Below are 25,069 nucleotides of genomic sequence, written 5' to 3' on the forward strand. Positions count from 1 at the left end.
TTGCTATACCAGCATATTAACCTTTTCAGTTCATGTACTCAGAGGCGCAGTTCCCTTTGTATCTCAGGGCTCTGCAATCTCTCGCCATTTAAATCATTTTCTTTCTATTGTAAGGTTGTAGCCTCCTTCACAATTTACTTTCCTACCTATATTTACATCATCATAAAATTTGATAACCAGAGGTTTAGTGTCTTTAACAGTCATTTATGTAACTTGTAAAAAATTAGGATACCAGCAACAATCCTATTTACTACCTGTTACAACTTGCCAGCTAGGCAATCTTCTAACTGTGCCAATAGGTTATCCCTTACAGTATGAGCTTTTATTTTTCACAATAATCTGAGATGTGGTATCTTATCAAATATCTTTTGCAAACCTAACTACATTACATCCATTGGTTTCTTTTCACCCACTGCACAAGATACTTCCTCAAAGAACTACAACGGTTAAACATAATTTTCTTAGAATAAACGATGTTAATTCAGCTTGATTACCATGAACATTTCCAAGTATCCTGCTGTAAGAACTTTAATAACAGCTTTTAACATTTTGTCTGTGACAGAAATTAAGCTAACTGGCCTGCAGTTTTCTGCTTTCTGCCTCCTTTTTTGAATAAAAGGTGACTTCACTGTCTTCCAATCTAATGGGACTGTCCCTGAATCAAGGACGTTTTGGAAAATTAAAACCAAAGCATCAACTAAGACACTAACCAGTTCATTTTAGACTTTAGTATGAAGTCCAACTGGAATTGGGACTGCCTGCAGTATCAGATCCTTGTTCAATACCACCTACTTATTGATTGTAATTTTTGTGTTTTCTTGTAATTTTCTTTTCCATCTCCTGAGTTATAGCTATTTCAGTGATGTTGTTAAGACCCTTTAAAGTGAAGTGCAAAGCACTTAATCAATCAACTAATTAGTCTGCAAACTCATTATTTTCTTTTATTAATTCCCTAACTAACGTTCCATAGGATTAATGCTCATCTAATAACTTATCTTCTAAAAAGCTGTATAAATGCCTAATGTTCATTTTCATATTTTGGCTAGCTTTCTCTCAAAATTCAAGTTTTCCATCCTTATTACCTTTTAAATATTCTCTTTTTTCCCCACTGGCCAACCACCTATCTTTGCATAATTGCACACTGTGTCTTTAAGTTTGAAACTATCTTTAACTTTTTCAATTAATCACAGATGCTAAGTCCTCTCCTTGGAATATTTCTCTCTCATTTTGAATGCATCTATCATATGTATTTTGAAATATCTCCTTAAATATCTGCCACCAATTTCCTATTGGTACATCCTTTAACCTAATTTGCCAGCTTATTTATCATCTTATTATTCAATTATAATAATAGGTCTATTATTCAATCTAATTTCCTTGAAAAGGCTGAGCCATGTGTATAAAAACATTGAGAAAATTATTTAAAATATTGAGGATAAAGGCAGGGCGTCCGATGAATGCCACCTCTAATCTAGGTTGCATAAACAAAGCCAACATTATTCTGAAGTGATAAGAAGCAACTGCTTCTCCAAAGATAGCACTGCAGGCCATAAAAATGTAACAATGTACAAAAGAATAAAATGAAATTATTTTATTTTAAAGTTGATCTCCTTCTTTGCGGTATATTTTTCCTTTTTCCTCCAATCAACCTATCTGATCTCTCCCATTCCCCTACAGTCTCCCAATCTTCTTACAGTCTTCCTGTCATGCCTAGACAAAAAGAAGGTTCCTGGTATCCCTGTACAGGCCTCCCCCATCTCTATCTCCTCACTCCTGTCCCCACGCCCCAAGCAGGCCTTCCTCTACCCCAATCCCAGTCCTGGTGCAAAGTCCTCAAACTGCAACATTTACTATACAGACGACCTTCCCGCTCCACAGCTTCCCCCCCCCCCAAAAAAAAACACCCCATAGCTGGCCTTTGTCTGTACTCCTACCCACATGGAACCCCAGACTCCTCAGTGGCAGATATTTCTTGATGTTTCCTCTACCCTGTCCTATCTGTGCATAATCACTCTGAATGATAAAATAATTGGCTTGGATTTTCAAAGGGCTGTGGGCCTTAAACCAAGGGAAAGCAGGCGTTGAAAAATCATGATTCTGGAGACTATGTTGGCATCCCAATGGCGCTGGAATAATTCAAAGGCTTTAAAGGACTAATGGGTGCCTCCATAACAGCTCATTGAGCTCAATGTTGTTGTTACAGTGCCAACCTGAAATTGTCTAAACGTTTTGCTGCTGAGCTTCAACAATCTTGTACATCTCAGCATTATTAGAGTTGTTACAGTACAGGAAGAGGCTCTTCGGCTCATCATGTCTGTGATGGTCATCAAATATACATCTGTTCTATTTTCTAGCCTTGTATGTTATGGATTTGAAGCCCTCATGGTTTAGAAGGTTCCTCCCTCTACCACCCTATCAGGCAGTGGGTTTCCTTAAAAATGAATTTTCTTTTCCTTAAATCACCTTTTAACCTGACCCTCACCTAAAAACTATTCCACCGGCTATTGACGCCTCTATTGAAGGCAAGTTTTATTTGCTATCTATCCTGTCTGAGCTCCTGACAATTCGTACACCTCAATCAGATTGCCCCCAGCCTTCTCTGTTCTTTGGAAGACAACCACAGCCTAACTAGTGTCTCCTCATAGCTGCATCCCTTCAGCTCAGGCAACATCCTGGTGAATCTCTTCTGCATTCTTTCGAGTGTAATCGCATCCTTCCTAAAGTGTGGCAATCCGAATTGCACATAGTACTCCAGCTGTGGCCTAAATAACATCTTTTACAGCTTCCTCATAACTTCCTGAATAATAAAGGTAAGTGTCCTGTATGCCTTCTTAATCAGCTTATCCATCTGACCTGCTGCCTTGTATGGACATACATTCCAAGGTCCCTCTGATCCTCTGTGACTTCCTATGGAACTACTATTCATTGTGCACTCCCTCACCTTGTCAGACCTCCCAAAATGTATCCTACATTCATGTTTACATCATTAATGTACACAACAAACAGCAAGAAACACAAGTTTCCAGTTACAAAACCACCCTTTGACCATCACCCTCTGTTTCCTGCCAATAAACCAATTTTGGATCCAGTTTGTCAATTTGCCCTGATTCTTCTGGGCTCTTAGCTTCTTAACCAGTCTGTCATGTGAGTCCTCTTCAAATATCCATGTAGACCACATCAACTGCACTATCCTCACTTACCCACCTAGTGACCTTTGTGAAAAACTCGATCAAATCTGTTAGACATGATTGCCCCATTATAAAGCTATGCTGACTATCCTTGATTAATCCTCGCCTAGCCAAATAGTGATTAATTTGATCCCTCTGAATTTGTTTTCTAACAGTTCCACTACTATTGATGTTAGACTCACGATCCTGTAGTTTCCTGTCTTATCCCCAATACCATTTTTGAATAATGGTACCACATTAGCTCACATCCATTTTTCCTGTGGCCAGGGAGGATGTGAAAATTAATGTCAGCCATTTCAATCTCACCCCCCATTGCCACCTTGCCACCCACAGCTGTCTCCACTATTGAGTATCCTCAACTTTGTTCTCCCTTTCTTTCTCACAACATAGAAAATCTGCTCTTGAGAGAGGTGGGGTTTTGCTGAGCACCTGCCTCCTATCTTTCTAAGTGATGGTCGCATTCCTTCTCTGACTGTACTTCCTGAAATTGCAGGCTGACCATATCTGAAAATGTACTATTCATGTAACTTGAAGCGTCATGGATACACTACTGTGCCTATAGCTGATGTTCAAGCTCTAAAACCTGATGCTCAAGATCAAAAACAGAAGTTGCTAGAAAAGCTCAGCTGGTCTGGCAGCATCTGTGAAGAGGAAAATGTAGCACTGGAAAAGCACAGCAGGTCAGGCAGCATCAGGATTGTCATTCTTGATGAAGGGCTTATGCAGGAATGTTGACACTCCTGCTCCTCGGATGCTGTCTGACCTGCTGTGCTTTGCCAGCAACACACCTTTGGATCCTGATCTCCAGTATCTGCAATCCTCACTTTCTCCTAGTCTGTGAAGAGAAATCAATTTTAACATTTCAGGTCCGGTGACCCTTCCTCAGAACTGATGGTAGCTTGGAAAATGTTGATTGAAATGCAGAAGATAGGGTGGGGGGAGGGGATAAGGAGTAAACAATAGGTGAGGATAGAGCCCAGAGAGAGAGGAGGAAATTTAGACAAAGAAAGGAGTCGATAACAATCTGGCTGGGAGGGTGAAAAGCTGTTAATGAAGACTGTTGGTTGCTAACAATAGATAGTGTGTAATGGCAGACTATGTGATAACAAGGCCTGGTGTAAGGGGCTAGGATATGGGGGAGTTCAGGCACTAAAATTATTAAACTCGATGTTGAGTCCTGAGGGTTGCAGGGTCCCTGAGTGGAAAATGTCATATTGTGCTTCTGGCTTGCGCTGAGCTTTGCTAGAGAACTGCAGCAAGCCTGAGACAGGTGTTGGTCAAGGAACAGTGTGGTGCGCTAAAGTGGCAGCAATTGGAAACTCAGGGTCTTTTTTGCAGGCAGAACGTAGATGTTCTAAGAAGCGATCACCCAGTCTATGCTTCAGTGAATGCAGCAGACTAGATTGAGAGAAGTGCAGATAAAGTGCTGCTTCACCTGGAAGGTATGTTTGAGCCTTTGGAAACTGAGGAGGGAGGAGGTAAATGGGTAGGTGTTATACTTTGGTGGTTGCAGGTGAAGGTGCCCAGGGCTTTGGTATGAGGTGGGGGTGGGGGTGTGTGGGGGGGTGGAGCATGGTAGAAGAGGGAGAGGAGTCTTGGGTGTGAAGGAAGAGTGGACTAGGGTGTTCCAGAGGGAATGGTCCCTGTGGAAGGCAAACAAAGGAGGGGAGGAGAATATGTGTCTGGTGGTGGCACCTTGCTGGAGGTGGCGGAAATGGCAGCTGATGAGCTTCTCGATGTGGATACTGGTGGGTTGGTAGATAAGAACAAGGGGAACCCTATTGCTGTTGCAGGAGTGAAAAGAGAGAGGGAGGTCACAAGTGCGGGAGATGATTCGGACCCGGTTGAGGGTCCTGTTGACAACTGTGCTGGTGAATCCTCAGTTGGAGAAGAAGGTGGACGTTTTGGAGACTCCCTTGTCAAAGTTGGCCTCATTGGAACATATGCAAATGAATATCCCATTCTACTATAAATAAGGCAGTGATAATGTAAATACATCTGTCCGCATTTATAATTTCCATAAATTTATCACATTCCAGCTAAGTAAAAATGGAAACAAAACTCCTACACAAGTTTCTCACTTTATCAGAATAAAATTCGAGTTCTCATTTAATGTATGTTAATCAAGACACTGAACTGAATTTTGCATTGAGAGTAACAGTAAAGTTCTTAGTTGTCAGAATTGTGCAAGGTTGTGAGCAGGTTTAGTCTCCTTACCAAAGGAAGTTAAAAATCACACAACACCAGGTTATAGTCCAACAGGTTTAATTGGAAACACACTAGCTTTTGGGGTGCCGCTCCTTCATTGGCGCTCCGAAAGCTAGTGCTTCTAATTAAACCTGTTGGACTATAACCTGGTGTTGTGTGATTTTTAACTTTGTACTTCCCTGTCCAACACCGGCATCTCCAAATCATATCAAAGGAAGGGCATTCTTGCTATAGAGAGAGTGCAGCAAAGATTTATCAGACTGATTCCTTGCATGGTAGAACTGATGTATGAAGAGTCATGAATCAGTTAGGATTATATTTGCTGTGGTTCAGAAGAATAAGGGGAGATCTCATAGAAACATAAAGAATTTTACCAGGAGTAGAGAGGTTAGATGAAAAAGGATGCTCCCAATGATGATGGAGTTCAGAATCATGGGTCACAGTCAAATGATTCAGGATAAACCATTCAAGAGTGAGAGATGGAGAAACTTCTTCATCTAGAAAGTGATGAGTCTGTGGAATTCACTATCACAGAAAACAGTCCAGACCAAAATAGTGCATGATTTCAAGAAAGAATCATGATCTTGCAATTAGCTTGAAGCTTTTATGAGCTTTTATGGAAAATGGCTGCCACATGAAGTGTCAAAATCCAGACTGTTGACTGTACATCACATTACATTTATATGACACAGATGTAAAAGAATCCAAGAAGAATTAAGTAAGTTTTTTTAAGATGAGGAGCTAGATGTGTATTTGTGAGCATTTGGGGGTCAAATACCACATTTATTTCTGTAAGCTTGAAAAGGCATGCGAATGAGGTGGTGGGCAAGTAGACAGAAAGGCCAACTGTTAACTGTGCATGAAAACTAGATTTCCCTTTACTCAACCTCCAACCTCTGCCAGGGACAACTGCTCTACATATCCTTAATCTGCCTCTTATATGTATATTTACACTGGAATATAATAAATAAGCTAATGAGTCCTTTGACTTGCTATCCCATTCTAATAGATCATGGTTGATGTCCTCTTGAAATCCATTTACCTGCCTTAGGTCTGATTCCAACAAAAATAGATTAAAAAAAATGTTAATCTCATTAATCTTTGATAAGGTTGTGGCTGTTCAGAGGGATCAAGACTTAGTTGAGCTGAGCAGGGACAGAGTGTGGGTGCGAGTGTGCCACTGCCTGTGCGATAATATCAGGACATGGTACTCATCAGCCTAAATAGGATAGACAGGTTAAATTACATTGAAGGACAAGTTTGGGCCATGCTAAATTATCCATCGTTTCCAGGGATGTACAGGCTAGTTGGATTAGCTATGGTAAATGTGAGAGTTAACATGTATAGGATATGGGTTTGGATGGGATGCCCTTTAGAGGGTCAGTGTGGATTTGATGGTCCAAATGGCCTCTTTCTGCAGAGGTTCTATGAAATAATCTTTGTTAGCAGTCTGCAATTGTACCATTGAAGGTGCAGAGCCAAATCACCCTCAGCAGTACACGATGTGCTCAAGGAGTAAAGTTCTGCACCATGTGCAAGCTATGGGACTGTGGAAGGTGATCACAATTTTGGCAAGTAGGGTGACTTCTTCTGGCCAATATGTTTCTCATGCATCACAGTCATTTGTGGGATTGATTAGCCATGTCAATGATATGGTCTACAGTGCTTGGATGCTGTTGCCCTTTGAATGTCTTCACATTGCATAAGGGTGAAACCCCCTCTTTTACAGAATGAAACATTTAGCCCACCCCCTCTGGGTGTGGTTTCAGCCATTTTCATCTTCACTGTGCATTTGCAATCTGGATCATGATTAGGGAAACAGAGGTCACCTTCACTCAGTGAGTTCTCATAATGTTGGTAACTGCTGTCCAAGTTCGAGGTTCAGAGGAGCTGCCAGGTAAATGCTCCAATTTTTATGCCAGGAATTGTTGCTGGCTAGTTTCTATCAGTCATGTGGGAGAATAGGAAACTGCATATAAATGAGATGAGATTAATGAATAATGATGTGTTAATGTGTGCAAACAGGTGCTAATAACCCTCTTGCCGTTCACTGCTAACATTCCCATTTCACTGATCATAATTTTATTGCCTCAATGTGAGAATCTCATTATTGCTGATCTTGCCTATTTTCGCAAGTTTCTTCTAAATGCCCATATCATTTAGAAGCTGGGAAGATTCAACACAATGTATCCAACACCTTCTTCTAAACCACAATGACATTAAATGAAATATTAATTGCTGTTAAGCTGGTATTTTTACTGTACTGCTCATTTTTCTCTTCATTTATTTCATAATGTTTGTCAGCTGTTTCCTATTATTCTTGTCAGAATAGTCTGCAAAGATTTATTTCGGTCTCCTGGTTGTCATATCATTCTTCCTTTTAGATTGTGTCGTAAATTATTTCAGTAGATGTTTGTGTGCCTCTCCCTGAATTGTTTAACATTTACGTAAAGAAAAACTAGAAGATTGATTTCTCCAGGAACTCTGCATCAGGTTTTTTTAATGGCAGCCTCTCGTCTGTTTTGCACCATAGCAGTCAATTTTGTTAAGTATCTCTTGGTATGGCTCAGGAACCCCACTCTGGCATTGTATTCTCTACTGCTTTTGGTAGGTGATGGTAGGTTGAGATGCACATGGCTTTCTGGACTCTCTTCTCACTCAGTCCTTTTTCTCAGCCAGCTGTGCTTTTCATTTCTATTCGTCTCTTCCAATATGGTTTACTCTTCACAGCTGTGATAGCACCTGCCTATTATCTGCTGAATTTTGTTGTATAATGTAACGTTACCAAAGAAGTTAAAGTTAAATTGCATAACCCATTCCAAAGATGTCTGACAGTCAATGGGTGAAAATAAGCCATTCTACAGTAGGTTTTAGAGGAAGCACATGTATCTGTTTCAGTTCTGTAAGGTCTTAATAATTAAGCATGAACAAACATAGTTGTACACATTACTTAACAAAATTGACTGCTATGGTGCAAACAACCATCTTTTAGATGACAGGCTGCCATTAAAAAAAACCTGATGCAGGGTAGGTGAGAGCCGGATGGTATGTAGGGGAAGACAGAGAGCCGTAAGGCAGGTAGACCATCCTCAGTGCTGTCACCCCAAGCAGGTAATGAGATGGGCTGTCCTAGAGGTGATCGGAAGATGCGAGAGGGCGGTTAGGGAAGCCACGTAGGCCATCCTGATTGCTGTCCTCCTGGAAGGTTGAGGAAACAAGATAGCTGTCCTAGAGATGGCCGGAAGGTGTGTCAGGGCAGACCGAAGGCCGGAAGGGACATTAGCTGGACAGAGAGCTGTAGGGGCAGGCTGCCTTGCAGTGGCCGGAAGGTGGGAGAGATGGGTGGCTTGCAGGGTTTTTTTTTGGAGGGGGTGTTATATTCTATGCACTGTTTCTTATCTAATTGGACTGTCTTGGATGTATTTGTTACTGCTTCCTCTGTGATGACTGAAAGTGGGATTTGAGATTTGTCCTCATTTCCCTGAAAACTGATTGAAATGGTAGGATTTGGCTTTGCCGCTCCTCTCCCTTGTAAGTTGCTGTTCTTCTCTAAATATGGCTGTTAATATTAATTGTTTGCAAACTGCACTGTTTATAATAAAATTTTAAAAAACTAATCGTGGATTAGAATCTCCTCAGATCAAGTGACTGACTCTGAGCTGGCTAGCCACAGCCCGTGTATTACTATTATTCCTTTTTTTGAGGACTGATTTCTGAGCTGGCTGACTACATGGTCAGTGTGCTACTATTGCATTTCATTTCTCACTGGCTGGTTGCTACCTGTGTGTTACTCTTTGTTTTTTGAGGAAAGACAATGTTGATTTTGTGGTAGGGCTTAGCACTTGCAATGTAGGTTTTAGTGTCTACACTTTTTTTTTCAATGTGTTTTCACTTGTTGATGTTTGGACTGAGTCCCTGTGAGTCAACTGTACCTCTGAGTAGGCCTGGGCTTCTGGATGTACCAGGCCCATCTAGAGACTTAACACCTGTGTATGTTCTGCGAAGTGTGCATTTGCTACATTCTGGAATGGACTCTGCCTTCGGGAGTGGACTTTATTTTGGTAATGGACTCAGCTTTTTTTTTTAGTTTTATCACCTGCACTGTCTTTTGGTGTCCCTGGGGTTGGCAGGCCTTACTGTGAGCCAGAAGGGTAATAAGTCATACTGATAGCTGGAGGGTGGGTAGGCCATACCTGAACTAGACAGTGAGTAGGTTGAGCCAAGAGCAGGAAAATGGGAATGTTGTCCTGTCATACCAGAAGGTACTGGGGCTGTCCTAGAGGTGGCCAGAAGGTGCGTAGGTGGTCTGAGAACTGGATGGTGCCTAGGGGTGGATTATGAAGCTAGAAGGTAGGTAGGCCGTCCTGATCTCCGTCGTCCCAGGTGGTAACGGGACAAACTGTCCAAGAGGTGACCGGACGGTGTCAGGGCAGACAGAACCAGAATCCGCATGGAGTGGACTACCTTTGAATGGCCAGAATGTGGGAGGGGCGGGCCGTGTGCTGGATTGCTAGAGGTTTGTGTAATATGTACTTTTATTATTGGGTTGATCAGACTGTTTGCATGTATTTGTGTCTACTGTTTCCTTTTTGGTAAATTAAGGTGGGGTTTGGGATTCAGGGTTCATCCACAATTCCCTGTGAATAGGTTGTATGGTGAGTTTTGGAGTTTTAGTTTTGCTACCCCTTCCCCTGTAAATTGCTGTTTATTGTTTACTGACTTTGTTTGTTTGTTTTTTTTGCACAGTTTAATTAAAAAGGGAAAAAGTCACCAGGAGATTAGAATCTCCTCAGTTGAGGACTGACTCCGAGCTGGTTGGCGTCTGCACAGTTATTTCAGCTGCCATGGGAGAAAACAGTGCATGCCGGAAGGACATTTGCTTACGGTTGTCATCTTGGAGTTGGGGGTAAGCATTCCTGGCAGCATGCTTCTACTTGGGACCCATTGGGACTTATTGACCCTGCTGTTGAAGACTAGGCCCAGTATGTAGAAGGAGTGTGATATCTTTTTTTTCTGGGCAAATTATATTGGGGCAGATGAAAAACAATGAGTAATCCTTCTGCGTGCATGTGGACCCACCATCCTTTTTAATTATAAAGGGCTTAATTTTCCCAAAGGCATCAGACGATAACTCCGTACGAGAGCTGCTGGAGTTGATTAAGGAATATTACAGCGCCAAGCTTCCTCTATTCCTGAGGTTCTGTTGGTTTTATTTGGTTGTTACAGAACCAAGGGAATGTGCATCAGGATTTTTGATGAGGTTACGACGACTGATAGAGGCATGTGATTTGGGTTAACCCTGAATGAGATGCTGAGACACCATTTGGTATGTGGGCAATGATGTAATCATGTAGAAGTGCCCACTAACTGACAACCAGCTGGACTTCAAACAGGCACTGCAGCTCACCTTATCATTCGAATACACAGCAAGTGGAACTACAGGGCATTGCAATGGAAGTAGACAGCCTCACCTATCTGACTGAGCTTGGGGAACAACACTTGAGTGTAGGCATGCAGGGCATGTCCTGAGCAGAAGGACCCATGGCCAACACACATCAGAATCCCACAACAAAGCTGAAATTGTCAAGTGGCTAAACAGTTCTTCACAATCTGGGCCAGCGAGCCATTGTAGTTGCTGTCGGTATGTGAGCTCGAGATAGCCAAGGAGTCCTATAAGGCCTGACTTGAGTAATAAAACTCAGACTGGTATCCAGGAGAGTGCACACCCTGGAAAGTCCCTCTACGCATGTGTTTGAACAATTAAATTGCTCAGTGACACCCAAATCGGAACTGATTTAAAGGTAACCCAGTTCCCAGAGAGGTTGATATCGATGCATCTGGATCTTTAACAAGTTTTGCTCAGGACTCCAACCTTTAAGCTTGCACAAGATCTCAGCCAGACTGAGAACATACGCTGGGGGACCATAGCAGATTAAAGTTATGAGTATAAGAAAGAGTTGGTGCAGTTACCCCTGATGGTAAAAGTGGGGAGCCGAAGCCTACTAGAACAGAATTGGTTGAGAAAGATTCACCTAAATTAGCTCCACTTTTTTCGACTGGAAAATGGCTGCATCAGTGTAGTTCTAGTGAAGTATCCAGGTGGTTTTCAAGAAGGGCTTGGGACTATCAAAGGGGCCAAATCCACTTTACGTGTTTACTAGAATGCAATTCAGAGACTTCTCAAGGCCAGCCCAGTGCTATTTGCCTTGTGGGCAGATGTAGAGCTGGAAATCAGGAGGACAGAGAGCGAAGGAATCATCAAATCAGTGCAGTTTGCAGAATGGGCAGCACTGGTCATACCAATTGTGAAGCTTAATGGCTCGGGTCAACATTGGGTGGGATTTTAGGCAAACAGTAAACCTCTTCTCGCTGCTCTAAATTCCTGATCACTTACAGTCATAGTCAGAGATGTACAGCATGAAAATGGACCCTTCGGTCCAACCCGTCCATGCTGACCAGATATCCTAACCTAATCTTGTCCCGTTTGCCAGCACTTGGCCCATATTCCTCTCAACCCTTGCTATTCAAATACCCATCCAGATGCCTTTTAAATGCTGTAATTGTACAAGCCTCCACTTTCTTTGGCAACTCATTTCATGCACACACCAATGTGTGAAAATGTTGCTCCTTAGGTCCCTTTTTATATCTTTTTGTTTCCCCCCTCACTCTCTAGTTCTGGACTCTCTCACTCCAGGGAAAAAGACTTTGTCTATTTATCCTATCCATGGTCCTCATGATTTTATAAACCTCTAAGATCACCCCTCAGCTTGGATAGAGGATTTGTATGTAATGGTGGCATGGGGTGGGCACGGTAGTCCTTTATGAAGCTAGACATGAGACACATTTACCTGAAATTATGACTGGATGAGAAGTCATAGAAGTCTGCCACAATTAATATCCATAAGGGTTTATATCAGTATGCAAGACTGCTATTAGGGGTGTCATCAGTTTGTGCTCTTTTCCAGCAGACCGTGGAGAATATTTTACAAGGGTTACTCCAGGTTGCCATTTATTTGGATAATGTACTAACAACTGGGAAAACCAATACAGAGCACTTAGAGAACTTGGAAAAGTACTTAAATGTTTCTCAGGCCAGCATGTGCCTTATCCATGAAAAACATGTTCCAAGTACCCCAAGTGATGTACTTGGGTTACTGAGTCGACAAAACTGACTTATACCCATTGGAAGACAAAGTGAAGACAATCAAAGGCGCCCGGCTCTCATGTCTGTACCGGAGCTTAATTCACTTTCCTAAGGAAAGACTTACCACAGAAACTTCATATGTAACCTGACTTTCATCTTTGCATCTTTACACCTGCTATTGAAAAAGGGTCAGCCTCAGAGATGGTCGTGAAATGAAAAAAGCAGCAATCGTCATCTACGATGGGATCACTACAATCCAAAGCGAGAGGTAGTGCTAACATGTGATGCCTCTCCGTATGGTATTGGGATTGTGTTAGCTGACTCGTGGCCCAATGGAGAGGAATTCAATGCTCTAGCAAGAGAAGGAAGGCTTGACTTCAGTTCAGACTTCAGGTTGACTTTAGTGTGAGGAAGTTCCACCAATACCTTTTATGGATGGAAATCTGTTATAGTAACAGATCACAAACTCCTGCTAGGGCTACTGAAGGAAGACAAAGTGGTGTCACTCAGCTCCTGGTAGAAATCAGCATTGGGCCCTTTATTCATAGTGTGTAAAAGTACAAGCTAGTACACAGTCCATGAAACCAAGTGGCTAATGCTCATGCCTTGAACCACCTCCTGTGGCCAGATACTCCACTGGTACTGCCTCCCTTGCAGGAGTTCATTTTGGTTTTAAAATCTTTCTGGACACCCTTCCAGTCACCACTGACAATATCTGACTGCATAGAAAAAGATCCTGTGCTAGTGAAACGGAAACAGCTGGTGGTAATGGGGGTGGTGGCAATGGGGGTAGTGGGGATGAGGTGGGGGGGGGGGGGGGTTGTGGTGGAGGATGGTATAATACTGTGTGGAGCAAGGGTAATCGTCCCAAATAAAGTCAGGGGCATCCAGGGGTTTCCAAGATGAAGATGCTGGCAAGAAGGCTATGTCTGGTGGCCAGGGGTGGAAGTTGACATAACTGTGTCGGTGGGGCAGTGCGCAGAGTGCCTACAAGGACAAATGCAGCTAGTGGCAATACCTCCACATCCATGGGAATGACTGGGTTAACCCTGGACTTGGTTGTATGTGTGAAATGCTGGTCCTATCATGGGCTTAATGTTCCTGGTCATTGAATGTCTGTGCACAAAGTGGTTGGAAGTGCATAAACTTTGCTCAGCAAACTTTGGGATGATGATTGAGAAGCTGCAAGCATCATTGGTGATACATGGACTCCTGAAAGTATTGGTCATAGACATGGGGATGTCATTTACTAACAGGGAATTTGAATATTTCCTAAAGTTCAATGGCACTGTCCAAATGAAAGCTCCACACTAGCCAATGTCCAATGGTCTAGCAGAAAGAGCAGCCCAAAAGTTGAAAGCATGCTTAAAGAAGCAGCAGCCTACAGCTTCAAATTGATACCAAACGATACCAGTTCCTGTTTAATTATAGGACCACCCTGCATGCAACAATAGGGATAGCTCCAGTAGAGTTACTGATGGGGAGAAGACTCCGCACCAGGTTAAACCTGATATTTCAAGAGCTAAGGGGAAGGCTGAAATGACAGCAGGAACACCAACACCTGTTACATGTCTCCTCTAAGCAAGAGACACAATTTAATTCAGGGGCTGGAGTTTGGTGCTGAGACTATGGAAATGGTCCTGTATAGGTATGAGCTGAGGTTGACATGGGTCAGGTCCTGTGCCTTACAAAGTTTGGGTCAGTGATACAGTCCAGAACAAACATGCAGATCACCTGAAAGCCGTTACCTCAAACTGGAAAAGAGCAAAACATATCTGGCCCCTCAGACCAGCCCGAAGGCCTGATAGAAATTGCCACCTAATTTTGAGGAAACCTCAGAGTCCAAAATGAATGCAGTCTCGATTATAGTTGCCACCGGAAGAGGAGGAGACTCTTCAGAGATGTTCTGGATGCAAGAGATGGGCAACAGTCTTGTACACGTCGCCAGTGTCTGAGTCCAAGTTGGTGAAACTGGACCTGGGCGAAAGTGTGGCAAGAGGAGCTACAAGCCTAAGTCCAGAGCTACATCCCTGATTTAGTGGGGGAGGGATGTAGTGATTGGAACCAGGCAGGCTTTGTTAACTGAAGTTCTTGATTGGCCCAGGTTAATAACCCAACCAGGAAAACCTTGGCTGACACGTATAACCAGGAGATAAATGTAAAATACCATAACACTACACAAACTCCCTATTGAAACTTCAAAATGTGCAGAAAATGATACATGTACAGCTAATATATTGCAAAACTACCCTTATTTTATTTAAAAGGATGCTGGTTCTTTTTAAAGTTTTAATGACATTTGGGCAATCCAAGGGAGAAGAGAAGGTGAAATTCAAAAAATATTAGGATTTAAAATAAATATTAATTTTGGAAAATTTTAAATCAGGTTAGAATCTCCTCCGAGCTGGCTGGCCACTGTGCACCAGTGAATAAAGAGTGACTTGGTGATGGGACACAGGCCTCTGCGCCATTATTTCAAGAAGGATATGTTTAAGACTATCAGTACCCCCCCCCCCACCCCCCACCTCCCACAACTTTCTTACCCCACTGCAGATCGCAAAGGGTTCCAAAGATCACATCCAATTGGTGCTACTGCCCTGTTCTTAAAGTGTTAATTACACACAGTTCATGGTTGCAGAAAAACTCAACTTGGGTCAGTTTGTCCTAACTCTTTTTTTTGTAGGTCAAATATATAATGTAGGAGGGCCATTATTCTTTATTTGCGCCCAATCTTGGTTTGAGATACCCAATTATATGTTTTGCTTTTGGGATTCTGCTCACAACACTATCAAACTTCTTACTGAAGTGGTTTTTCATCTCTCATGTACTATAGTGTTGGAATATAGATAATTATGATATAAACTGGCCCTGATTGGTCTCCTCAACCCCCTGTCAACACATAGTCTGAAACATTTGTGAGAGTTTATTGAGGGCAGTGAGTTCTTTATAATGAAGATTACAACTTGATCGAGTCCTGAAATCATTCCCCCTTCCAGATGAATATGCAATGATTTGCTTTCTGTCATCCATTCTCACTGAAATTGTCTTATTGAATCAAATTCATATCAATACTCAGCGTCTTCGGTTCGAGGTTGATGCTAGCCTGTTAGCTGCGGATTGTCTGTCAATCACATGTACATTTTCTTTCTTTTGTATGTTTGCTTGTTGTGATGGATTCTATCCATTTGTTTAATGGAAATTCTAACTTCTAAAGAAATATGAAGGTAGATTGACCATTGTTGGTTCGTACTTTACTGGTCAGGAACTGACCAGTGTGACAGCATGATCCAACTGTCAGATACACACCACATCACACATTCTCTGACTATTGTGTTTCCCAAATCTTCCTTAATGTTATATACAATAAGGAAAAAGTGAGGATTGCAGATGCTGGAGAGTCAGAGTCGAAAATGATGGCACTTGAAAAGCAGAGCAGGTCATGCCTGATGAAGGGCTTAAGTGCACAGGTTGTGACAGTCTTGCTGGATGTTCTGAGGGGCTCTTTCCCCTTTTGTGAGTTTGCAGCTTTCCCCTTTTGTGAGTTTGCAGCTTTCATGTGGTCTAGGGGCTTGGTCAGGACCACCTCTCCTACTTGAATGTTGTATGTCATGGATATGACCTCATGTCAACTATGTCTCTGACACAGACATGGCCATTCCTGTGGTTCCTACACCAAACTTTGTCCCCTAAAATAAACTTCTATCTCACCTAGAGGAGTCTTGACATTCCTGATGCAATTTCACCTCCCACCCTCTAGGTCCCGGAAGATCAGGTTTATCCTGGAGTAAAGTCTTCTCCCCATTAGCAACTCTACTGGAGCCATCCTGGCAGTTTGCTATCGAGTGAAGATGTAAGCTTTTTCTTTCAGCTTGCCTTCAAAGTTTCTTCTGCTAGACTATTGGACAATGGATGGTATGGAGCTGTCCTTACATGCTGAATGCCAATCGACTTTAGGAAATACTCAAATTCACTGTTGGTAAATGATGGACACCTCAGAAAACCCTGTACTGCAAATAAAGCTCACAGCTTTTCTAATGGCGTCCTCATATTTGATGAATGAACTCTATGCACATCCAAACACTTTGGACATCTATGATGATTAAAAACATGAAATGACCGACATAGCTGATACGTAACTGAGTCTAGGGTTTACCCAACCGTTCTCATGAATGTGGGCAAGCTTCTGGTGATAATTGTTGTCCCTGAAGGCATTTTGGGCACTGCCCCACCAATAATGGCTATGTCTGCATCCAATCCTGGCCACTAGACGTAACTTCTCACACACATCCTCATTTTGGAAATCCCTGGATGATGCTGGTAGCGTTCCTGATGAAGGGCTCTGGCCCAAAATATCGATTCTCCTGCTCCTTGGATGCTGCCTGACCTGTGCTTTTCCAGCAACATACTCTCGACTCACTTTCTCCTAATTACAGCATGGCTCATGTCAAGCTTTGTGAAGTACAATACCCTCACCACTAGTTTTGCATGTAAACCGTCTATGCGAGGGATCAGGTATTTATCCAGCTGCGAAAAGCAGCTTACCATTTGTTTGAAATCTGCACAAAGGCTAATCGACCCATTGGGCTTTACAATCGGTATGGCTAGCATTGCCCATTCTGCAAACTGTACCGGTTTGATGATTCTATTGCTTTCTAGCTTCATGATTTCTGCCTCAACTTTTACACCTATGAGAAATGGCAGTGGACAGGCCTTGCAAAACTGTGGAATTGCTTCCTGGTTAATATGTAAGATGGCCTTGGCTCCTTTGATAGTTCCTACACCTTCATGAAAAACTTCCAGACATTTAGTTAGGACTTCACTCAGGCAGCCATTTTTTAATCAAAATATGTTGAGCCAATCAAGTTGAATCTTTCACAACCAATTTTGCACCATGAAGCTCGGGCCCAACAATTAGTGGTAACTGAACCAGCTACTTCTCTTAAGATACCCCGGAACCGAAGTTGTACCCTTAATCTGCGGAGATTCCACAGTATTGGTTTCAGTTTCGCCAAGGTTTTGTACAAATGTAAAGATTGGAGTCCAGAACGAATTTTGGTAAAGACTGGTTCTGCAATCATTGGTACATCCATTAGAACTGGATGACTGTTTAATCAGATATTTATTTTGATTTGGATGTTACTAAGCAATTTTAACAGTTCCAAACGAGCTGTAGGTGGATTTTCCAGGGTGTGCACTCTCCTGGATACTGGCCTATGAGTTCTCATAATCAATTCAGGCCTAGTGGGACACTTCTGCTGTCTCAATCCTGCATACCAGCCTGCTGGCCTGGATCCTCAAATTTTATTGGTTTGGCAGAGACTTGGCTTTGTTTTGGGATTTTGCTGCGGGCTGACCTTGAGTCCCTCAGTTCAAGATATGTCCTGAGTAAGGCTATGCAATTGCCTTCACTTAAGTGGTGCTCCCCAAGCTTAGTTGATCTGGCAAGGACATCCACTTCCGTAGAATACCCTGTAACCCCTATACTCCACTTGTCTCATTTTCTATTGACAAAGCTAGTTGTTGTGCCTGTTTAAGCTCCACTAGGGCTTCAGCTAGTTGGTGCTTTTGTGTGGTCACATCATTAATCCTACATATTAATCCCATATCTCACTTAGGATTAAACTAAAGTCACATACCTCTGCTAGTCATCAAAAATCCTGATACATCTTTCTGTGGTTATCAAACTGCCAAGTAAAACCATTTACGTCTCAGAATTAGAAGAGGCTGGGAGGTCATAATATTCCTTAGCTAAATCCATCAAGTCTTGAAAGGTTTTAATATCTTTTGCCTCAGGAAACATTAGACTCCTAATAACTGAAAAAAAGCTTCTGGTCTTCAAGCTGTCAGGAGAGTTACTTGTGGTATTTCATCTGCCCCAGTGTAATTTGCCCAGAAAAAATAATGCATTATATCCACATACTGGTACCAATCTTTGACAGCAGGATTGAGTGAGCCAACCTTCCCAAATAACAGCATGATGCCAGAAATGCTTCTCCCAATTCAAAAGCAACTGTTGCAATCGCACTGCTTCAGGAGTGTATTTTTCTCTTGTTGCCACTGAAATAACTCTGTGAAGGCTAGTATCCCATCATCAAGTCACCCTTTAATTATACTTGCATAGTATACGACACTGATCCAACTCCCTCAGAGCCGGCACTTAGAGTGAACTGAACCTCTGACACTCCTGTTTATATTTGTCAGCCAGGACTCCCTGATTAGACCAGATTAACAGCCACAATCAGGGAACTCATATACTGAGGTCTACCTGACTGACCTCAATTCAATCACAAATTTTTACAGGAAATATAGAAATTACTTCCATTTAACATGATATATAACATTTTCTCACATCCATTTCAAGTTTGAAATGGCTATCAAATTTTGTAAGTGTTTTAAACTTACTATAAATTAGAGTTTTATTCGCAAAGACGTTTGGAAGACTGAAACTCATTGCCATTGTTGCATTTGCATCAACATGCTGACAATTCTTTGTTTTTACTTCAGTTAAAATTTATGTTCCTTCTCAAATATAAGTTATTACTAAGAGAAGAGACAACAAAGGCTTGCACATTTTTCTTAGTTAAATAATGTATCCACTATTTATTTTTGACGGAGTCTTTGCGTTTTAAGTATTGAGAAAGATTTGCATAACCTAGAGTTTGAAGTACATTTTGGTGAGCAATGCTTTATAAGGAGTTTCTAACTTGCAAATGTAAAACTACCATTCATGAAATGTCTAAAGAATCGGATAATCTTTCTGGCTAACTGCATGTGTTACACAATCTTCTGCATTACCACATGGTACAATGATAGCTATTTGCACTTATTTGGCATTTTCATTTGAGGCAGTTTAAGAGCTTTATAAAACAAACCTGGACACCAATCCATATATGGATATATACAGTGCCTTAAATAAGGCTGTCCAAAAACTGTCTGAAAGCCATATATTTTTAGAATGTGCCAGGTATTATTTGTTTAATTCAATAAAATAGAAACGTACTTTGAAAATTCTCTTGGCAATGAATTGGCATAGTGTGGTAGTTATTGGCTTCACTGCATCATTCACCAGTCTATTCCCATGCTTCAATGAACATTGACTTTATTCAACCCAGCTTGACTTGAAATGCCCAAAAGCTTGAACAAAGCTCAACCCAAATTGTGATAAATTCTAAAACCCCAGACAGCTTCTGACCCAAGTTGGCAGTTTTGATTGACTGTACTAAGGTTGATAACTAAGGTTGAGCAAAGAGTTAGGTTCAAAACAGTGTTTTAGTAAAGGAGAGAGAGAGGCAAACAAAATGAGATTTAACAGGAAAATTCTACAGCTTAAGTCTCAGGCATCTATAGAGTGACTGAATTACGAGATGCACTAAAGAGTAAAATTGGATGATCACAGATATCTTGGAGACTTTATGGTTAAAAAGGGAAGGGAAGGATTAAGGCCATAATGGAATTTGAAAACACAGATGGAAATGCCAACTTGAAGTCCTGGCAGACTAGGAGCCAATATAAAGCAGCAAACATGTTTGAACAAGACTTGGTATGGGTTAGGGTGTGAGCAGTTTATTTTTATATGAGCTTAACTTCCTGCAGTATGGATGATGAGAAGGAGCTGAGACAATGTTGCATTGACATGCTTTCTTCATGTCAAAGCTGTTTTATTGAGACATTGATTGCTATAATTAGTCAAAAACTCCTTTACCATTACACCATGTGAATATCAGGAAATTACACAGCTAATTAACTGGATAATGATTCTTTTTACGCTACTTTCCATGTTCATAATTTCCTTCTCCTACATGAACAGGTGTATGCAAACTTATTTAGTGAAGTAATCTAATTTGTAGGCCCATAGGTTTTCAAATTTTTAACATTTATGCCATTTTTACATAGAGATGGAGAAGAGTTTTATACCCCATTGCCATTTCAAAACTATAAACATGAACATGACAATCTAAATAGAAAAAAATAATAAAAACCTTGTGATTTTCGACTGTGTCAAGATTATACTTATACCTTTAAAACTGGTCTAGCAGTCTTGCAATGACCTTCACCAATCTGAGTTCAGAAGTCTAGGCCAAGAGTTGAACTGCAGCTTAACTTGTTGAGAAACATATCTTGTTCCCAAGTGAGAAGTATCACTTTAATGTAAATTTTGATGTTGCACAATTTTATCCAATTAAAGTTTTAAAGGAGTTTATCTTGGTGTACCACATTTTAAAAAAAAAATGATTTTGGCATGGGTATCAGAAAATCTTGCATAACCGATGGTCAAATAAATAACCTGAGTCAGAATATATGTCATTTGTGTTGTCTAACTGTAGCAGAACTACCAAATATATCATTTCAACATCAGCTTTAGTGCCTATTGGTTCATTGAGCTGCTGATTTTTGGACGGCTGCATTCAAATATAGAATGGAGGGGAAATCAGCTTCAAAATGTTTGGGGGAGAAAAATTCAATCATGGGGGCAACCAACCAAAAAAAAATCACCTTCATACAAGTGTTTCCAATCACAGGCAGTTTCTTTGCTATGCTTGCTGCTAATAGTCTCATTAGTAATCTGTGATTGAGAGGACAGGAAGAAGATATGTGATAGGGTGATTAGCCAGCTCCAGAGAATGAGAAAAATAAGCCCAAGTAGCTGGGTTGCTTTTGTGTGAGTGCAAATACTCCATATGGTGAGAGGTGGGTTAGCTCAATTGTCTGGAAGCTAGTTGCAATGCAGAATGATGTCAACAGCATGGGTTCAATTCCTGCACTGGCTGAGATCACCATGAAGGACTCTCCTTCTCAACCTCAGCTCTCACCTGAGGCGTGGTGCCACTTAGGTTAAACCATCACTTGTAGACTTTCTCTCTAATGAGAGCACAGCCCTATGGTAGGTCTATGGCGACTTTACCTTTACCTATGTGTCAACTCAAATGCATAAAGTATTGTTGTTTTCTGACTGCATCAGCTAATAAATTTAAGAGAATTAAAAAGTGATTTTTGAAAACCAAAACATAACCCTCAAAAATCAAAGTAGTTCTTGAGAAAATCCGAAAAAAAGTTCTCAAAAAGTGTGTACATTGACACAGGCCATCTACATGAAATCACATCCAACACCATAGATGTAGTCCAGAATTAGAAAAATATCAATACCTCCCACTGGAAATTTGACTCTCATTATCTTTGATGTTGCTTCTACCATATTTACACAGCTTCAGATGAAGGGTATCTTCTTGCATGTTGCAACATTATAGTAAAGGGAAACAAAACATTTTTTCTTCCTCTGCACCTGGATGTTTACAATAAGATGGCACTCACCTTCTTAATTTGTCTCTGACTTCTGCATTCTTAATCTCATTCTGTAAGTCTTCAAAGGTCTGAACAGTACTCAGGTTACAGAATACTCTGTAATCCGAATAGGAGGGGATGCCATGATCACGACCCCGTTGAATGTTCATTGCTGCCAAGTCCAAAGCTACAGCATGAGCCATGGAAAAGAGCCTTTCAGTCAATTCTAAATTGAGAACCTCTGAAGGGACTCGCATTTTCCCTGCAGATGCAAAAAGGCCACGGAGAAGTGGATCAATACCCCCTTCTTGGATAAGTCTGAATGGTGAAAAGAAAGCTTTGTGAAGAGGAAGGTGACCTTCTGGAATTGGTTGAAAAGAACTGTTCAATCGATGGAGAACAGGATTGATTAATGTATGACCAAACCGAAAAGCTGCTGTGGCGAAAGCATTAAAAATCGCACCATTCATATTTGGATTGTAGCTATTATATGGTCCTAGCATTTTCATTCCCACATCTCCAAGAATTTTGGGGAGCCAGTGGTAGTATGTGATGTGCTGCATCTGCGCTCCAACAATCTTTCGTGCTTCTTCATAAACAGTATCGCCATCCCAGTGAGGATTCAATCTCAGTAGCTCACCTGCAATACGATTATGTTCACGGAACCACAAGGTATGCATAGCTGTCAGTGCAACCTGTTCATTTGCTCTATGATCTCCTGCCAGGAAGCAAGGAATTGGACTTTCATTTTCATCTTTCAAGCATTCTATAGTTTGGCCTGTGGCAAAAGGCAACATCCGTTTACCAGAACTTCGCACAACTTCACCTTCTTTTAACAGACCACGCTGATTTGTAAGGTCTCTAATTTCCATGGAGTCACGGTCTGTACTACCATACACATTTGATGCATCTATATACGATGTTAGGTGATTGATCTGCTCTCTGGCATATACTGACTTCATTAATAAGGAAGTCATACCACTGCCACATACTGGACTGGAGCGAACAAAAAACATGCATTTAGCATTTCTTACTCGAGGATCATTTTCTGGGATGATAATTGGAAAGCAAGGAGGATCATTACTGCACGCAGAACTGCAAGACTCTCCATCAAAAAACCGAGACATACTGAGAGCTGGCACAGTTAGATCTAAATCATGGTCCAGGAATTGGCCCCACTGCATCAGAATGTGTGTAAATTTGTCATCTAGAGTTATCGCCTCTGTCCCAATCATTGTTGTAGAAACGAGGCGAGGGAGTGGTAAAGGGTGGCCATTGTACAGGTGGTGGGAATCAGTACCTCTTGGGAGGCTGAAACCATTTTCATAAACTGGTTTTAAAATTCTCTCAAATGCTGTGAGGGATGCTCCCCACATTGGATGCTGGAGATTGTTACATGTGCCATCGTGGCTTCGGTATTTTTGATGATAACATATGTCCGAGCAGTTTGGGAACCGCCTATGCGCAGTGCACCCAGAGAGATTGGCTATTAAGTCCAGGTAACGTGGAGAAACAAGATCGTTGTAGCGGAAGTCTGAAAGAAATAAAACAAAGGAACCATGGTTAACATTAGCGACTCCATCATGGAGATCAATTTGTCTCAATCATTTGACAATTCTTTTCTTCATCCAGGGCTTCACTTCTAATTAAACTATAAACACCTGCGTAGAAGAAAGTGTGGAAGGAACAAATAAATGCCATTTTTTTCAAAACAAAATTAACCCTAAATTATAGGAGGAATAATAAGTGAGATACAATATCTTAGTTTAATTGGTTTTTCCATGATGAGCAGTGATAAACACGCATAAAGCACATTTTCAATAGAAATTACTAACATATTCTGGATGCTGTTTGGGCATAGCTCAATTTCACATGGGTAAACATTTTTCCTTTTATGTTATGCTATCCAAGCTCATTTTCAAATCTGCAGACATATCTGGTAACAATAAGCCTTTGATATCATCATTTCTCAGGCCAGCATATGACCTGGGGTAGAAAGTAACTTAAAACACACCGATGGAATGCAAGCACAGCAGTTCAGTTTACCTGTCTATTGATACTGTCACTTTTAACCTGCTGTTGTGATTAATTAGTCAGTAGAAATGCAAATAGCCCAGATCTTCTGATCCAGAAACACTATTTTCCTAATATTAATAAAAGGTAAAATAAAGTTGACACAAGTAAAGCTAAGTTGAGGCATGGCAGATCAGTCATGGGGAGTATGTGTCGTGTACTTTGTCGGAAGTCATGGACGCTACACATGACCTTGAAAAGCACATGCGCAGGAAATATTACCAGGAACCTGGGCTTTAGGTTTTAGAGCTCAAGTGGTGGCTGCAGTCACTATGGCATATCCACAAGGCCAAAGGCAATGTCGATAGGATGTTCAGAAAAGTGGTCACCCCACAAGATAGGAAGGTGGAGGCAGAAATAGAATGGGTGTCCATAGGGCAGTCTAAGAGAATTAGGGAGTTGGTGCAGGAGTCCCTAGGTTTCACTTGCAAATTGATGACCATTTTGGACACTGAAGAGGGAGGTTGGGGTTTCAGAAGTGTGCAGTCAGACCCAAATTCTTGGCATCACTGATAGCTCAGCTGCACAGCAGGAAAGAAAGAAGAGGGGAAGAGCAGTTCTGGTAGTTAGTCAAGAAAACAGACAGATGTTTCTATGGCTTTAAAATGTCTCCGGAAAGGCATATTGCCTCCTTGGTATTCAGATCAAGGATGTCACTGAGCAGGTGCAGGATATTCAACTCGTGAGGGGTGAACAGTGAGATGCCAAGGCCCAATTAGTACCAATGACTGAGGTAAGAAAGGGGATGAGATCCAGAAAACTGATCTTAGATATCTAGACTGAAAAGCAGGATTTTGAAAGCAGTAGTCTCAGCACCAGTTAAATCTGCCAGTGAGTATAGAAATAGGAGAAGTGAGTAATTGAATATGTGATGGAAACCTGGAGTAGGAATAATGCAATCAGACTTCTAGGGTACTTGAAATGATTCTGCAGAAGTTGGGATCTATAGAAGTTGGATTATCTATTCTTGAACAAGATGAGAACAAATATCCTCAGAGTGAGATTCACTGGTGCTGTTGGGAAGAGTTTAAACTAGATTGACAGAAATGAGAACCTGAGGGACAGGACAAATACAGAGCAGGGAATTGGAGGCAGAAAGTTAGCAAGTGAATTAAAATGTGTGTAGCATAAGAACTTGGCAGTGTTAAAATAATAGGACTCCTATGCTGTGGAAGAA

At 41.4% G+C, this 25,069-nt stretch overlaps 1 protein-coding gene across 2 annotated transcripts in view; it reads right to left on the reverse strand.

Moving 5' to 3' along the window:
* The window catches only part of LOC122549088 (peroxidasin homolog), a 573,433-nt gene that overhangs the window by 47,931 nt on the left and 500,433 nt on the right, over window positions 1-25,069 (reverse strand). For both annotated transcript variants that reach the window (XM_043688313.1, XM_043688312.1), the window contains exon 17: window positions 21,850-23,353. In XM_043688313.1, coding sequence (XP_043544248.1) covers window positions 21,850-23,353 — 1,504 coding nt within the window. The remainder of the gene's footprint in view (window positions 1-21,849; window positions 23,354-25,069) is intronic.

Source organism: Chiloscyllium plagiosum, chromosome 4, assembly GCF_004010195.1.
Source record: "Chiloscyllium plagiosum isolate BGI_BamShark_2017 chromosome 4, ASM401019v2, whole genome shotgun sequence".
Classification (NCBI taxonomy): Eukaryota; Metazoa; Chordata; class Chondrichthyes; order Orectolobiformes; family Hemiscylliidae; genus Chiloscyllium; species Chiloscyllium plagiosum.